This window comes from Camelus dromedarius, chromosome 9 (assembly GCF_036321535.1).
Source record: "Camelus dromedarius isolate mCamDro1 chromosome 9, mCamDro1.pat, whole genome shotgun sequence".
Lineage (NCBI taxonomy): Eukaryota > Metazoa > Chordata > Mammalia > Artiodactyla > Camelidae > Camelus > Camelus dromedarius.
Window position 1 is genome coordinate 3089455 of NC_087444.1, and position 17295 is coordinate 3106749.

The 17295-nt window shown below is 38.5% G+C and overlaps 1 protein-coding gene and 1 long non-coding RNA gene across 4 annotated transcripts in view; one reads left to right on the forward strand and one right to left on the reverse strand.

Annotated features, from left to right (window-relative positions):
* Nucleotides 1-313: 313 nt before the first annotated feature.
* On the reverse strand, nucleotides 314-972 carry LOC135321991 (uncharacterized). Its single transcript, XR_010382170.1, has 2 exons — nucleotides 890-972; nucleotides 314-637 (listed from the first exon to the last, which is right to left on the reverse strand). It is a non-coding gene; the product is annotated as an uncharacterized LOC135321991 (long non-coding RNA).
* Nucleotides 973-17295, forward strand: part of FNBP1L (formin binding protein 1 like) — a 97186-nt gene continuing 80863 nt past the window's right edge. For all 3 annotated transcript variants that reach the window (XM_031457624.2, XM_064488729.1, XM_031457621.2), the window contains exon 1: nucleotides 973-1056. In XM_031457624.2, coding sequence (XP_031313484.1) covers nucleotides 1033-1056 — 24 coding nt within the window. In that variant the 5' untranslated portion in view covers nucleotides 973-1032. The remainder of the gene's footprint in view (nucleotides 1057-17295) is intronic.

Sequence of the window (17295 nt, forward strand, 5' to 3'; positions counted from 1 at the left end):
ACAGAAAGGCCGGGAAGTAAGTCCACAGAGAACAAAGGAAATGGTGGACGTGCCTCCACGGTCCCGGTATTCTGAGTGAGAGCGAGAGCGATCTCAAGTTCCGAACAGGCTCTTTGCACCGCCTGGTAGGAATCTGCCCCCAATCCAACACCCCCACACCAGGTGCTCGTTCCAGGAAAGGGGGCAAGCTCACTTCTCCTTTCCTGCAGGTGACAACTCGGCTCACACTTGCCCATGTCTTCCACCTCCTGTCATGGCAACATCCCAAAATGAATGCTGAAACATCTGCCTCTTTTTATGATTTCCTGACAACTTATAAAATTAGAACGCTTTATTAAAAACAGAATCGGGGGCACGTTGCATTCACATTTGACGCTCTACATATTTTAGTGATTCCCAAGATCGCCTTAACCATTAAGACTTTTTTATAAATAAAACACAACTCTCCACCATCTAAACCCAAGGATTTGGATGAGGGTTCCTCGTCTGGGCTTCTCGAAGTGGAGGCGGCACGGAGGCAGGAAGGAGCTTCCTCACTTAAGGGGGCTCAGGGCAGAGAAGGGAGGTGGGCGTCTTCTTTCCCTTTCCTTCGCGGAGACAGAGGTCCGAGCAGCGGCGGCGGTGGGGTAGCTCGAGCCTGGAGGGACGAGAAGCAAGAGAGCCGAGTGGAAGGACGAGCCGGGCGGGGCGGCCCTCGAGCGAGGAGACCCCGCGGGCCTGCGCCGGGCGCGCGCGGGTCCGCCCCAATCCCAGGGTGCAACGCGGCCGCCCCCTCCCCTCCCCTCCCGGCGGCCCGCCTCCCCTCAGTCTGGGCCCCTGCCCTGCCGGCTCCGGGAGGCGGGGACGCGGCGTCGGCGTCGGCTTCTCCAGGCGCGTCTCTCTCACTCACAGGGGAGCCCGGCGGTGGCGGCACCTTCGCAGGCTGAGCAGAGGAGCCGAGAGCCCTCCAGTGGTCGGACAGACTGACGGCGGAGCCGACGGACGGACGAACAGCGGGGCAGCCGGACGGCTCGAGCCGCCTCAAGTTACGCCATGAGCTGGGGCACGGAGCTGTGGGTGAGTCGGGGAGCGGGGCGGGCGCGGACCCCGGCCCGGCGGGGCTCGGGCTGGGCGGGCGCCGCTGGCCGTCGGCGGCCGGAGCGCGTCGGGCAGTCCCCGCCTCTGGCGGCGGCGGCGGCGGCTGGGGGTCCCTCTTCCCTTTGTGTGCAGAACCCTCGTCCCTCCTGGCCCGGGGCTGAGAGGCTGCCGGTCCGCGCCCGCCTGTGCCGCCGCGGCGGGCCCGAGGGCAGCGCCCGGACGGCCTGGGAGCGGCCGCCGCCGTCCTCTCCCGGCCCCTTTCCCCCCTCCGCCGTCTCTTTCCCGGCGCCTGGCTCGGTGCCGGGCCGCGCTTCTCTGCCTTTGTATCTCCCCGCCCGGAGGCGGGGGAGGGGGCCCATTGTCCCGAAGGGGCGCTGTTCGGGGGCGGGGAGGGGCCTCGCCGGCGCCCCCAGCCCGGAGGAGGGTCCCTGGGGCGAGGGCGGCGCGGGGAGCGCGAGGCGCCGCCCGCCGCCCTCGCCCCAGGTAGGGGGAGCCGGGCGGCTTTGTTCGGAGCCCGGCCTCCGGCCAGCCAGGCCCAGCCCACACGCCCATTTCCCTCTCCCTGTCTCCGCGCTCCAGACCAGGGTAGCTCCGGGAACTCCGGCTGGGCCCCCCGCCGCTGCTGCCTCGGGCCTGGGGGCTGGCTTTTGGGGTCTGAATTAAATTGAGTGACCGATGCTGAAGCTAGTTTTGCCGAAGGAGCGCGCCGCTTCCCGGGTGCTTTACTTCCCCTTGCGTTCTTTATTCTCACTCCTCCCGCTTTTCTTTCTTCCTTGCTTTTCTTGGGCGCCGAAGGCTCCGGACAATGCCCAGGGTCTGGCCAGGTGCGGGGGCCTGTAACGGCGGGAGAGCCCGCCGGCGACGCCGCGGCGGAGGGTGCAGGTGTGGCTGGCAGTGATTGCCCAGGTGTTGCCGGGGCGCCGGGCGTGGGGCGCTGTCCCGGGCGCCGCCTGGCGCAGCCACTCCCCTTTTATCCCACCTGTGCGTATTTTCCGTGCCTTTTGTTAACCAGCATCTGGTGAAATCACTATAGAGAAAGAGAAGGAACTTTTTTGTCTCCATACGTACGGTTAGGATGGGAAATGAGGGCAATTCGGCTAACTGAAGGGCACAGTGTTTTATGTTATTTTTCACGTTTCACTCACAGATTGGGAACCTTACAACTGAAAGAGACTTTAGAGTTCATCTAATGGAATACCTACTTAGCCAGCCAAGGAATCTGTGAAGTTCTGGATAGGTGTTTGCCCAGTCTGTAAACACACCACTCCAGAGAAAATACCTCAGGAACCTCTCCATTTCTTTCTTAGATAGCAGTAATTGTTCTTGTATTGGAGAGGATAATACAGTATAATTTAACTTTTTACGTTGGTTAGATTCTCAGGCATTATTGCTCTTTTCTTTTTGATTTAATACATTCTATAATTGATTAGTATGTCATTAATGAAAGGAGATATATTTTCATTTTCTTTTTTTATAATTAGAAAATATTTTTATTTTTACCTACACAAATGATCAGCGTTTCAGAGGACGCAAAAATGTAAGCAGAATACTTTTAAAAATTACAGGTAGTAAAACAGTAGAGGAATATTAGATTTAACTCTAAATTTAGATTGAGGGAAAAAATCGTTTTGTATCACAGTATAGAAAAGCAGTTTTAAGGAAAAACTAAAATATTTTAGTGAAGACTAAAATGCGATTTTTAAAGTTTAAAAAAATTTTAATTTAAGCATATAATACATTCAGAAGCAATTACCTCCCCCTACCCCCATCTCCTGTAATTTGGTTATTTACTTTCAGCGTTTGAGTAGTTTCTCAGCAACTTAAAAAGGTAAACTATAAAGAGATGGAAATTTTTGTTCTAACAAAAAATTTATTTTGTATCCCTTTGGAAATTATGAAAAGTTAACAAATTTTTCCCTTAACATTTAATATATTCATGTTTGAGGATATGAGGAAGGCATTTATTAGGAATTAAATAATGAAGAATGAACTAATATCAACTGGATGCTTAAGCCTTAAATAAGTGTAAGTTGGTGTAGAGGACTATTGTTGGGACCAGAAGAGACTTTAGAAAAATTTGACTAGGCTTCTCCCGCCATCAACTGTTCTCCGTTTTGAGTATGGATATTGTGCTTCCAGTAGATGGGAACCAACACCTAAACTATGCTCTTGCCATTGAGGAATTTGAGGTTGGGAAAATTCTCTTGAACATTTGAATTTAGAAACCAGTTCTAATTATTTTTATGTTTAGGATCACATTACTGTCCCAGAGTTAAACCTTACTGAGAACATGTTGTTACAAAAAAATGGTAATACAGTTATGCACTCAAACTTAGGTTTATTTCTTAGAATCATTGGAGTTTATTGCTCTCTTAAGTCTCACGTTATTTAAACTTGAGAATAAAGTAAATTAAAACCATCTAATACTGACTCTTGGGGACAGAACTAACAGTGATAGGCAAAGTGGGCCTGTCAGACTTGTGTAGTTGTTGAGAGGATGTGAATTAACTGGTAATAAATTTCAGCTGTGCTTTAAGAGATTGCAAATGTTCCAAATGAGCATTTAAGTAAGGTAGTGAATAAATGCTAGAGACTCAATTCTGGGTTCTGTGTTCTGGGTAATATGCAAAGAGATGACGGCATCTTCATTTCTTCAGTATGCATTGTTTATTGTGTTGATTTCTTTATTACCATGGGAAGAATGGTTGGATCAAAAAGTCTGAATATGAATTAATGATTTCACAAAGCGCAGGTTTTGTAATTATTACCTCTTTACAAAAAAGGAAATTAGGGATTACAGAAACCCCGTGTTTAGTCACTAAGTTTTACTTATTAGGAGATAGCTTTTTCATTTTTTTTGAGGAGCTAAAGTTCAATGGAAAAAAATCAGTGTGTGTGTGGACAGTGAATATGTGTAGAAAGATGGAAAAAATGTGAGCACATCCCATTCATATCATGATTATTAAAAAATTAGCTCCCCTAGGAAAATGAGGGGACTAGTCTGGAAATTAGAAAGTAAGTTCAAATATCTGAATTTATTTAAAGGGACTTATAAACATTTGTTATGCCTTAGTTTCGTGGCGTATGATTTTTGGCCCTTAGTTTTAAGCGTGTCTAATTTAAAAGCTATTGTTACTTTTCGGCATATTATTAGCTAAGTGCATTTGACAAAGCTCATGATACCTTTTTGGAAGAAACTGAAGAATGTGCATTGGATGATAGATTCAGTGGATTCTTTATTTTACGCTCCTAGTCTTAACACTTTAATATAATGCTTCGTTATCTTTGTTCTCTTTATATAGCACTTATATTTTAATACTTATATTGTATATGCACTAGACTTTTGAGTCCTTGCGTGTAGGATTGGGTTAATCTTTTTGTTTTCACTAATACAGTGTCCATTGATGATCGATCATACATGTTTTGCCCAATTAATAGTTCATTGCATTAGCTAGAGTATTGATTAATGATTAATAATTGCATCCTGGAGGAAGTTTTTATGGTTTTGAAGTCCTTGGTAGGTGATGATAGATTAGGTGGTATAGATAACAATTCAGGAAGGTTGAAACAATGTGAAGCCAACATGATGAACTTAAGTTTTAGTACTTGGGTTGAACGTTTCTCACATTGGGAAAGAATTGACCTCTAAAGGTAGTTTCTGTGAATTTACCTGACAGATAGCCTGATGGTGTGACTGCCAAAATAGCTGATGAAATGGTCACTAGATTTACCGTGGTAATCATTTTGAAATGTATAGAAATACTGAATCACTATATTGTGTAACAGAAACAAACATAGTGTTGTATGTCAGTTATACTTCAAAAACAGAAGCATAGAAAGAGAGATCAGATTTGTAGTTAGCAAAGGTGGAAATGGGGAGGTGGGGAAGGGAGAATTAGATGAAGGCAGTTCAAAGGTATAAACTTACAGTTGCAAGATAAATAAGTACTAGGGATGTAATGTACAACGTGATAAATATAATGAAAACTGCTGTATATAATATATGAAGGTTGTTAGGAGAGGAAGTCCTGATTTCTCATCCTAAAGAAAAAAATTCTTTTCCGTTTCTTTAGTTTTGAATCTATATGAGATGATAAATATTCACAACATTTATTGTAGTAATCATTTTATGGTGCATGTAAGTCATAATTATGGTGTACACCTTAAACCATACAGCACTGCATATCAATTATATCTCAAAACTGGAAGAAGAAGAAAACCAAAATAGCTTATGAAATCTTAGGCCACATTAATAGATTTGTCTGAACAAAGGAATTTGGTTCCATTGTAGTCTATAGTGGTTAGACTGTATCTGTAAGTTGACCTTAGTTTTACTTCAGATTTTTCAGAAGGCACTTACCTAGAGGAGGTTGACAAAGAAAACTCCCTATCAATGTGAACTGTATTTTTTTTTTCCAAAGGCCATGAAACTACTGTAGGAATTTAATTCAAAAAATAAAATAATTATTGAGTGTATGACAGGCAAATACTGTATACTGTGTGGTAAGGTTTATAAAGGCTTATAATACAAGCCCTGCTGTGAAAAAACTGAGTCATTTTGAGGTGATACTACTTTCCTAACTCTAGAATATTCCCCTACATTGATATCACTGTTCAGAATGTCCTCCGTCCACCAGTTCCTTTCAACCCTCTCCCTCCAGAATACACATTCTGGATGTTATCTTTCTTATCGGGTACTACCTTATATTTATATTTAATCTTTGGAAAATAGTCATGGTACAGTTATTCATATCTTACATTCCTTTGTGTTGGGAGAAATTGTCATGTTCAACATTGTGTTACAGATGTTGTTACTAGTTAAGGAGAGTGATGTTTAATCAAGACACCTGTTTATGCCACCATTCTATCCTGACAATAATAAGGTAGAAGTCGGGGAGCTGCCTCTAACCACTATCTCAACTCTGCATTGCTACTTCCTTAAAACGCTCATTTCCACTCCCCTTTCCTGCCTTTATCTTAAAACACTCACTCTCCTTTCCTTCCCCCAGTCTATAAAATGTACGTTTGGCTGGAAACTTAAAAACCTGGTCTTCCTACTTTTCCCTATGTATCAGCTCCTGTTTGCAGGCACAAAATAGGACAAGAGAATAGTAATTGTTTGTAATTATGGAACACCATCTCTGTGCAACTGAATAATCATATCTGCAGGATATTAAAAACTAATAGGGAAATATTATATAAAGGTTTTATTTTGTAGGAAGCAAAAACTCCATATATTAGAAAATTTTCCTTAAGTTCTTGATAGAGAACTAATCATTAGATTCATGAAATATTAGTATATATCTGTTAGATGTTGGAAAAGCAAATATTTAAAATTAGCTTTTACTATTTTCGGTGCACTTTAAATTTGTTGTTTCTAGAATGTAAGAGTCATCTGTTTTATTCCTGTTGTATCCCTGCTGTATACCTAATTTGTAGAAAAGGAATAGGCATATGATAAGCACTGAAATACTTGTTGATTGGGGGGAATTGCTATAACTCTGTCATTAAATTATGTTTTGAATACTAATGTCACTTATTTTTTTCCCCCAACATGTCTATTTCTCATATCCCTAATCTTAGGGATTCTTTTTATAATCGGAAATACAACTACTTCTGCCTTTTCATATGAAGTTTTTCTCAATTTACTTAGGTCTAGAATTCTTATTTCCTTGATTATTTGAGTACAAATGAGTATCTTAAAGCATACTTTATGGCTTTTTGGATTCTAAAATGAAAACTGAACATTCTGTTGTATACATTGACTATTAACGGGTTGTCATGTAAGAATAATGTAAATGTAAATTGTCTGAAACTTAATTGGGAAAACAAAAGATTGATTTTTCAGAGAGTAAAAGTTAGGATGATTCTGAGATTTTTGAAAAATGTTAATAGTTGAGATTTTTTCCAATATAAATTATAAAAATCAAAATCATTAGAATCACTATGGTATATAGCTTTTAAATAAACACAGAAATCATTACTTTTGAATCACCTTCTGGACTTAGACCATGAACTAAATTAACATCCTTTACAATTTCCAAGGCTGAATGTAATTAATATTTGTTAACTTTTAAAAATCTGAATATTTTCTTATTTCATACTCATTTTAAATAAATCTTCATTAAAATACAACGTTCATAAAGTGTACAGTTCTTACATGTACAACATTAAGATTTAAAAAAATAAAATGAATACACTCTTCATGTAACTCTCACCAAGAGCAAATACGAAAGTCTCCCTTATGCCATCCCCAGTAAATATCCCCCAAAGGTAACCACTATTCTTACCTGCACTGCTATTGATTAGGTTCGTTAAGTTTTTTTTTTAACCTCACAAAAATAGTACCATACGATATGTACTCTTTTTCATCTGACTTCTTCCATTTAATATGATCTCTGTAAGAGTCATCCTAATACATCCATTGTACGTGTAGGATTTGTATTTTCTTCTGCCATATGCCTGGGTTCACTCCTAGTCTGGGACCACCTTAAATCAAGTTCAGGGCTTGAAATTCCCTTGTTGGATTTTGATTTTTGTACCCATATCTCTTGCAATGTTATCAAAACAAAAATTCTGATTTTCAGGATTGCCAAATATCCTCAGGGCAAAGCTTGTGTGTGCTTGTTTTCCTTTCTGGATTCTCATTTTTACTCACTGTAACTTTGTAATTTCTTATTACCTTGGTCCTGTAAAAGTTTTGAAATATGTTTTATCCATATTTTAAAGTTTTTATCCAGTGGAATAGTAGTAGTTGATCCTAATAACCTAGCCTGCCACTACTGGAAACTGGAAATTCTTACATTGAGGTGTTTTTTTTTTTTGTCATTATATTTTTAATTTCTAAGAGCTGTTTTTTTTGTTTTCTGAATGTACTTTTAAAATAGCATCTTCTCCTTGCATATTGGGGCAATATCTTAGTTCTTTGTGTATACTAAAGATAGGTTTTTTGTTTTCTTATGTTTAGTTTTCTTATCCTTGCATAGTATCTGAAGCCTCCATGTTGCTTTTGTCTCTTAGTTTTGGTTCCTGTCTTTCGTGTTAGAGACTTTCCTTAAATATTTTGTGATCTCAGGACCCTGGAAAGATGTCTGCCAATATTAGTGCATACTAAACTCTGATATGCCCTGCCTGTAGGTTTAGGTTTGGGCTGGTTCCTCTTACTGGAGAATATTAGAAAGCAATATATGGGGCTGGGTATGCTCGTTGTTACTGGAATTTTATTTATTGTAGTCCCTCTCTGCTGATAAAATAAATATATGTGTATACTAAGCCATGTCTATAAATATTTCTTTATGTTAACCATCTGTATATTAAATATGGGTTCTTCCTGATGTCTCCAGCTCTAATCCACTATTACATGTATCTTTCTAGCCCCTGCCCCTTGCTTATCTGTAAATTCTTAGTCTAACAGCTCTATTTGGCTGCCATCCATTTGCTTAATTGTTTCCTTCTAGTCTGTATGTATAGCAATATCAGGGGTTACACCTGTAGCCCCGTGGGGAACAGCTTGATCGACTTGAGTACAGGACATATGTGTAGTTCCTTCCCTTCAGTCTTACAGACTCCTCATTTTCAAAGTTACTTAGATGAGCACTGTTCCCCCATCCCCAGTGAGGTGGTTTCATACTTTTGTAATATAGTTAGATTCTCTTATCACAGTCTGCATTCTTTCCTAGGAACCTCTGACTTTTGTCAGTGATTTAAAGAAAAAAAGTTGCATACATTAAGGTTCATTCTTTGTGCTGTGAAGTTTGGTAGGCTTTAGCAAATGTATAATGTCATACTCAACATTTCAAGAATCATGTAGAATAGTTTAACCTCTTAAAAATCTCCTCTGGCCCCTCTCACCCCCATTAGGATGGCTGCTGTTAAAACAACAGAAACTAACAAGTGTTGGTGAGGATGTGAAGAAATCAGAACTCTTGGGCACTAGTGCAGCTACTGTGAAAAAGCATGGCAGTTCCTCAAAAATTCTGTGTAGTATTACCACATGATCTAGCAGTTCCATTGCTGGGTATATATCCAAAAGAATTGAAAGCAGGGTCTTGAAAGAGAGATATTCGTATATCTATGTTTACAGTATTATTTATAGTAGCCAGAAGGTGGAAGGAACCCAGGTATTCATCAAGAGATAAATGGATAAGCAAAATGGTGTATAGATACAATAAGACATTATTAAGCTATAAAAAGGAAGGAAATACTGACTTATGCTACAGAATGTGGATAAACCTTGAGGATGTTATGCTAAGTGAAATAAGCCAGTCACGAAAAGACAAATACTGTATGATTCCATGTATATGAGGTACCTAGAGTTGTATTCATAGAGACAGAAAGTAGCATGGTGGTTGCTGGGGGAAATATGTTTTTGCTTCTCTTGGGCATATACTTAAGAGTGGAATTGCTGGGTTATATGATAACTGTGTTTAACTGTTTGAGGCACTCTCAAACTGTTTTGCATTTTATATTCCTACTAGCAATCTATGAAGGTTCTGGATTTCTTTACATCCTTGCCAAAACTTGTCATCTGACTTTGTGATTATAGCCATCATAGTGGGTATAAAGTGGTATCTCATTGTGGTTTTGATTTGCATTTACCGTGTGACAGATGATGTTCATCTTTTCTTATGCTTACTGTGCATTTGTGTATCTTTGGAGAAATGTCTGTTAACCTCACTCAAGTTTTAAATATTAATGTTCACGTTAATTTTCTGTGGTAGTATGTATTAGTAAAATATGAATAAAAATATTGAATATGAATATTGAAGGCCGTGGTACTATATTGAGAAAAAGAGAAATTTAATTGTGATACTGAGAAGATAACTGTTTTTACATTTGATATTTCTTCTCAAACTTTTTGGCCACTCTTTCAAACTAAGAGATGTTTGATTTTGGCATTTAATTTGAGAAACTTAAAATCTACGTGTAAATGTTAGCTTTTACTTAAAGAAACTTACCAACTCTCTGACACTCCACTTGACTTGCTTCCCTTAGTTCTGACTATGATGACAGCCCTTGTGTAGGTTGGAAGCTTTATTATGTTGTTAGGTCTCAGTAGTTTCAGCTGTGAAGGGCCAGGAGAGGCAGGGTCTAGGAGATATCTGAAAAACCTACATAATTCATATGTGACCTTTGAATTCTGAATTTTATTACAGAATTTAGTTAATCCCCATAACTAAGGTATTTTGATTTTTCTTCACTTCTGTGAAAGAAGAATAATGGCAACATTCTTTTTTAGTAATTGATGATTATAAATGCAACTGTGGTCTTTATTTACTCATTTATATTGTAGATAGAATATTAGCTGTTGTGTTAGTCAAAGCCACTATTTTATTTTCTATTCCTCAGTATTTTGACTCTATTCTAGGTTGAGAACCTAGTTCTTTCTTATCTCTCCTGCTTATTTCCACGTTAGGTAAAATGTTGATCCATTCCTATGTTCAACTTCTGATAGTTCAGAGGTTATTGATTTATTTATTAATTGAACAACAACAGCAGCAACTCTTATTTCAGGCAGCTTTTGGTCACTTGGCCACTTTGGCTTGGAGATTCTGCTTTGTTAAGTTCTGGGGATGTTGTGTGGTCAGCCATCTGGAGTTCTGTAAGACTGTTGGTGATGGTGGTTCTTAGTCCTGGCTGAGAAACATTGCTGTTAATTAGCAGTCCTCAAATCTGCATGATCATTTGAATCACCTTGGGAATTTAAAGGCAGTGACAACAAAACAAACTCCCCAAGCCCTAGTCTAACCTCCTGTATCAGAATCTCTGGGAATTAGGCTCAAGCGTTTGTATTTTTGAAAAACACCCTAGATGATTCTCATAATACCAAGATTTCAGGATCATTACTTTACATGCTCTAAAATCTATACTTACGTTAAGCCAGGACATTGGAAAACTCCTTTTACTTAGACTGCATCATATTCTCTTACTACTCCCATTAAATTGCTTTTAGTAATATTACTAGGAATAAGCAAATGATTATTGAGTACGTAGGATATTTGAGCAGTGTATCTTACTTTTGGGGGCTCACAGGGTTTAAGTTTCCTGTCCAAAACTACTTCATAGTGAGTGGTAGAACTAGGATATAAATTCTGGTATTTGTGTTCAGAACCTTCATTCTTTATCAGGAATGTTACACTACCTTTATTGAGTTGCCTTTGTTGAGACCAGCCATCAGTGTATGTACAGAGAGGTTTTGTTTGTTTTTAATTGAAGTATAGTCAGTTTACAATGTTGTGTTAGTTTCTGGTGTACAGCATGTGTCAGTCATACATACACATACATATATTCCTTTTCATTTTTTCATTATAGTTTACTACAGTATATTGAATATAGTTCCCAGTGCTATACAGAAGAAACTCTTATCTATTTTATATATAGTAGTTAGTATCTGCAAATCTCAAACTCTCAATTTATCCCTTCTCGCCCCCTTCCCTCCAGTAACTATATATTTGTTTTCTTTCTGTGAGTCTATTTCTGTTTTGTAAATAAATTCATTTGTGTGTATGTGTGTGCTTGGTTTTTTTGTTTTGTTTTGTTTTTAGATTCCATATATGAGTGATATCTTACGGTATTTTTCTCTCTCTTTCTGGCTTACTTCACTTAGAATGATGATCTCCAGGGCCATCCATGCTGCTGCAAATAGCATTATTTTATTCTTTTTTATGGCTGAGTAGTATTCCACTGTGTACATATATACTAAAACTTCTTTATCCAGTTGTCTGTCAGTGGACATTTAGGTTGTTTCCATGTCTTGGCTATTGTAAATAGTGCTATGAACATTGGGGTGCATGTATCTTTTCAAATTAGAGCTTCCTCCAGGTATATACCCAGGGGTGAGATTGCTGGATCATAGGGTAAGTCTATTTTTAGTTTTTTGAGGCATCTCCATACTGTTTCCTGTAATGGCTGCACCAAACTACATGCCCACCAGCAGTGTAGGAGGGCTCCCTTTCCTTCACACCCTCTCCAGCATTTATTATTTGTGGACTTTTGAATGATGACCATTCTGACTGGTGTAAGGTGATAACCTCATTGTAGTTTTGATTTGCATTTCTCTGATGGTTAGTGATATTGAGCATTTTTTCATGTGCCTGTTGGTCATTTGTATATCTTCACTGGAGAATTGCTTGTTGAGGTCTTCTGCCCATTTTTAGATTGGGTTGTTTATTTGTTATTAAATTGTATGAGCTGTTTATATATTCTGGAAATTAAGCCCTTGTCAGTTGCATCATTTGCAAGTATTTTCTCCCATTCCATAGGTGGTCTTTTTCATTTTATCTATGGTGTCCTTTGCTGTGTAAAAGCTTATCAGTTTAATTAGATCTCATTTGTTTATTTTAGCTTTTATTTCTATTGCTTGGGTAGGCTGCCCTAGGAGAACATTGCTAAGATTTATGTCTGAAAATGTTTTGCCTATATTTTCTTCTAGGAGGTTTATAGTCTTATGTTTAAGTCTTTAAGCCATTTTGAGTTTATTATTGTGTATGGTGTGAAGGGAGTGTTCTAATTTCATTGATTTACATGTGGCTGTCCAGTTTTCCCAGCACCACTTGTTGAAGAGACTGTCTTCTCTCCATTGTGTATTCTTGCCCCCTTTGTTGAAGATTAATTGACTGTAAGTCTGTAGGTTTATTTCTGGGCTATTCTGTTCCATTGATCCATTATGTCTATTTTTGTGCCAGTACCATGCTTTTTAAATTACTGTAGCTTTGTAGTATGGTCTGAAGCCTGGGGTCTGGCCTTTGTTCTTTTTCTTCAGTATTGCTTTGGCAATTCTGGGTCTTTTGTGATTCCATATAAATTTAAGGATTGTTTATTCTAGTTCTGTGAAGTATTAGAATTATTCCATTCATTAAAAGGAAACAAAGTAATGCTTTCTGCTGTTAACTTTACTTTATGGGGTCAGAAATATAATTGGTAAATCAAGCTCTAACTGGTAGTTTTATATATTAAAATGACTCATTTCTCCATATTAATTCTACACGTTGCTATCCTACTGAATTCTCTTACTTTTTTGTAGCAATTTTTCAGTCATTTTTAAAAGTTTTCCAGGTATTGTAGGTATCAGATCTGCAAGTAGTGATACTCTGCCTTTTCCTTTTGCAATGTTTATACCTCTAATTTTTTCCTCGTGTTTAATTTTTAGTATATTAGTATATTAAAATATCATATGACATGTCACTGAACACCAACATTGGAATACTAATGCACAAATAGTATGTAACTTATTCTATGTTCACTTAAGGCATTTATTCAGCTCTCAGTAGATTATAAGTTCTAAGTGCAGAATTTACTTTTAATTCTTTGTATCTCTCATCAGTGTCATTTACGAGCTGTTAAACCCCAATCCTTACTTTTCACATTTGTAAATTAGGAGTATACCTACCATCAGGTGAGATTAAGTGAAAAATTAATGAAAAAATAAGTATGAAACACATGTATAAATAATGGCAATATGCTGTTTCACTATGATTTTTAGAAGCAACAATTACTGAATTATATGTTGGAATAAAAACTAAGGCAAATATAAACCCATTTATATTTATATTTATATCTATATATGTTACTAACAACCAAGATTTTTTATCTTAAATACATAATAGAAAAAGATGTTTGTTTACAAAATAACAGGTTGTATATATTCATTCTATAAACTTCTCTGTGTACTTGATGCTGTAAAGCTCTTCTGGTTCTTATTAGACCTTTAGATACTGTTAACACAAAAATTTATTACAGTACAGAGCCATTATTGCTTCTTAGATATGAGAGTAAAGGAAAAATGCTCTAAATATAAATATAAGTGAATTTAAAGGAAGAGATCACTCATTGTAAAACTGAGAATCACAACCTTCCTGTGCAATAGAGACAGACGGGCAGGAAAGAAATACTTTGGTCTGGTTTGAAAAATCTGTGTTTCTATTTCAGATATCCAGCCAAACCCATATCCTGCATTAATGCATCTTGTGGTTGAAACATTTTTATCTTAGAAAACTAGAAGGTGTAATAAGACATTAACATGTTTTTAATAGTCTACCATTTGTTTCTTTTTTTCTAATCCTTTCTTTAACTTTAAGTACCGTATGGACACAGACTACCTAATTATTCGATTATGAGAAACTTTATTTTTAAAAATGTCTGACTGGAACATATTCAATTTTCTTTGGTTCCAGAATAAGCAAACTATATGAATTAAGAAGTTTAGGATTAAAAGATATACATTACTATATATAAAATAGACAGACAACAGGGACATACTGTATGGCACAGGGAAGTGTATTCAATTTCTTATAATAACATATAATGGAAAAGAATCTGAAAAGAAAAAAAAATATGTATGTTTATGTATAACTGAATTGCTTTGCTGTATAGCTGAAACGCTTTGCTGTATACCTGAAACTAACATTGTAAGTCAACTACACTTCAATACAAAATAAAATACAAAAAAAGAATCCTGTCATTTAGGGATAGTTAGGGAAGTGATAGTTGGGGAAATATGAAACAGAATCTGAGGTGAATGGCAGGATCTTTCCCTTCTCCCTTCTGGGCAACTCAGGTGAGGCTGAGCAAGGTTGGTTTCCTCACAGAGCTGGGAGCTGTGATGGCCTGGAGCAGGGCATTGGAACTTGAGTCTTGAGGAGGGCTTGTGTGCTAGAGGGTGAGCTGTAATGTTAAGGCAGAGCCTAAGTGGGGTGAGGTTAGCCTTCACATCAGGGGGTGGTGTGCTCAGTGTGGGGTGTCAGAGCATGAGTGGGATGAGGAGGATGACCATGTGGGAAAGCTGAGAGAGTGGCAGCTATATCTCATTGCAGTAATTGTAACCCAGGTGGAATGATGAGGGCATCCATTCAAGAGGGCAGCCAGGCTCAGGGTAGTGGAGCCCATGTTGAGCAAGATTGGGGAATCTATGTGGATGGGTGAGCACTGTGACATCAGCCCAATTCAGAGGGTCAGAGAAGGGGATGGTAGCAGCAGTCTAACAAGGATGTGAAGGCTCGAGTATAGCCAGGAAGGTACCTAGGTGGGGAGAAGTAGAAGTAGCAAAGGAGATTGGTTACATACTAGGGATCATTGACATGAGTAAATATATTAAGAATAAAAGTAGGTAAGTGTTTCACTTCATAGAATGAAATTACAAATATTGAAAGGGTATTGGTGGTGGTAGATTGGAATTGGAGATGCTGGTGTGACTCAAGACTTTCAGTATATTATAAAGATAGGTAAAGAAAAGAAGTAAATGTATGTGTATGTACTCAAGATCTGTTCATTGAGAGGGCCTTGGAATATAGTGATATGCTTTACAGCAATGAGAGCACCCAGTATCCAAATCTTGGCTTTCTCCACTGAAAGGAACTAGAGTTCTTTGGAGAAATAACTGTTTCCAGGGCTGGGGCAGGGAAAGCAAAAGATGAGCCTGAAATATCTTGTGTCAGAAAGTGTGGAAGGGTTCAAAGAATGATGAGGACATGTAAAACAGATGTCAGCTTAAAGGGGCTCCCACTGGCCAACTGTGGGACAGTTTCAGCATCAAAATAGATAATGATGGCTATGAATGATAATCCATGGAATAAAATAGGAACCCATGAGTCCATACCGATATAAATAAGTAAATGAATAAATTGAAAGTTCGATGAGGAAAAAATACTTCATAGTTTTAAGGTTGCTTGCAAAGGGAAGAAGTAACGTTACACTGGAAAGGCCTGGCAGTTATCCCCTTAATCAAGTGATCAGTTAGCATCACCAGTAATGGGACTAATTGAAGTCATTTATTTTCCACCTGTTTGGATGAAATGAGAAGGACACTGCATCATTTCCTGTGCGAAAGTTGCATAATCTGAATCATGGGGAAAGACTAGACAAACTCAAATCAATGATCATTCTACAAAATAACTGACTTAAGCCTTTAAAAGTGTTAAAGTCATGAAAGATAAAGAAAGAGGAACTGTTATAGGTTGAAGGAAACTAAAGAAACATGACAATAATTGTAACATCATTCTAGACCAGATCCAATTGTTGTAAAAGATGTAGTTGGATCAGTTGACAAAACTTGAATGGGGTCTGAGAATTAGGTGGTAGTATTGTATCAGTGTTAATTTCCTGATTCTGATAGTTACATCTCTGTTATGTAGGAGAATGTCCTCATTTGTAGGAAATACACACTAAAGCATTTGGTTGTGAGAAATAGTAAGTGGGAAGCTGAGAAGTAGAAACAGCAAGTACATAAAACTCTTCGGAGGAATTTGCTAAGAAAGGACTGGAGCTAGATGAGGGCATGGAGTAAGGGACTTTCTTAGTTTTTGTCCTTTTTTTTTTTTTTTTTTTTAGCATGGATGATGTTACAGGATGTACGTTTATGAATGAGGAAAGGGAAAATGATAATGCAAGAGAGTGTATAATTTCGGAAGCAGTGTACCTAAGTAAGAAATGGTATGGGATCAGTGCACAAATGAAGGAACTGATCTTAGGAGCAGGGACCAGTGGAACAGAAAAGGCAGAGTACAGGCTAATAGTTTAATGATGCAAAGATGAGGAAATTATCCATAGACTGCTTCAGTTTTCTCAGTGAAAAAAAATGGGATCTAAGTTAATAACTGAGAATGAGAAAAGGAAGTATAGGGTATGGAGGTTTCAAGAGAAAGTGGCAAATAGTCATTGTGAGGAGCAGGAGAGTGAACAGACCAGGAAAATGGGATCAAAGGGTAACCTGAAGGCTCTCATGAGGTTTGTGATGAAAAATTTAAAAGTGAGACCAAGCAGTGTGAGTGTTTGTCTCCAGCTACATTCAGCTGACTGGATTTGGGCATACAGAGGAGTTAGATAGCTGGATATTGTCTAGTTCTCAGGGTTGGGATTTTATCAAAAGTATAGCAAAGTGAGAGAAGGACAAAAAGAGTTGAGGATGCTTGCCAAGGGAGTGATTATCATAGACTAAATGAGACTGCTCAGTACTGAATACGTTTCTCCCTTGATGCTATGTCAGAAATGGGCACTCATGGACTTAACTATTTTAAGACTCTCATGAAAACAGGTAACTCTTTTGGCTTTTCCCAGCAGTTACTAACTAATCAGACTTCCTCCAAAGTGTTAACTGTATTAAGACTACTTTTATTCAATTCATTGTAGAATGCCTGGGAATCCAAAGGATTCTTTCATTTGTTAAAAAACAGTAACATTTAAAGATCTTACTGGTTTTATTCAGTGGTTCATGAGTCAGGCAGC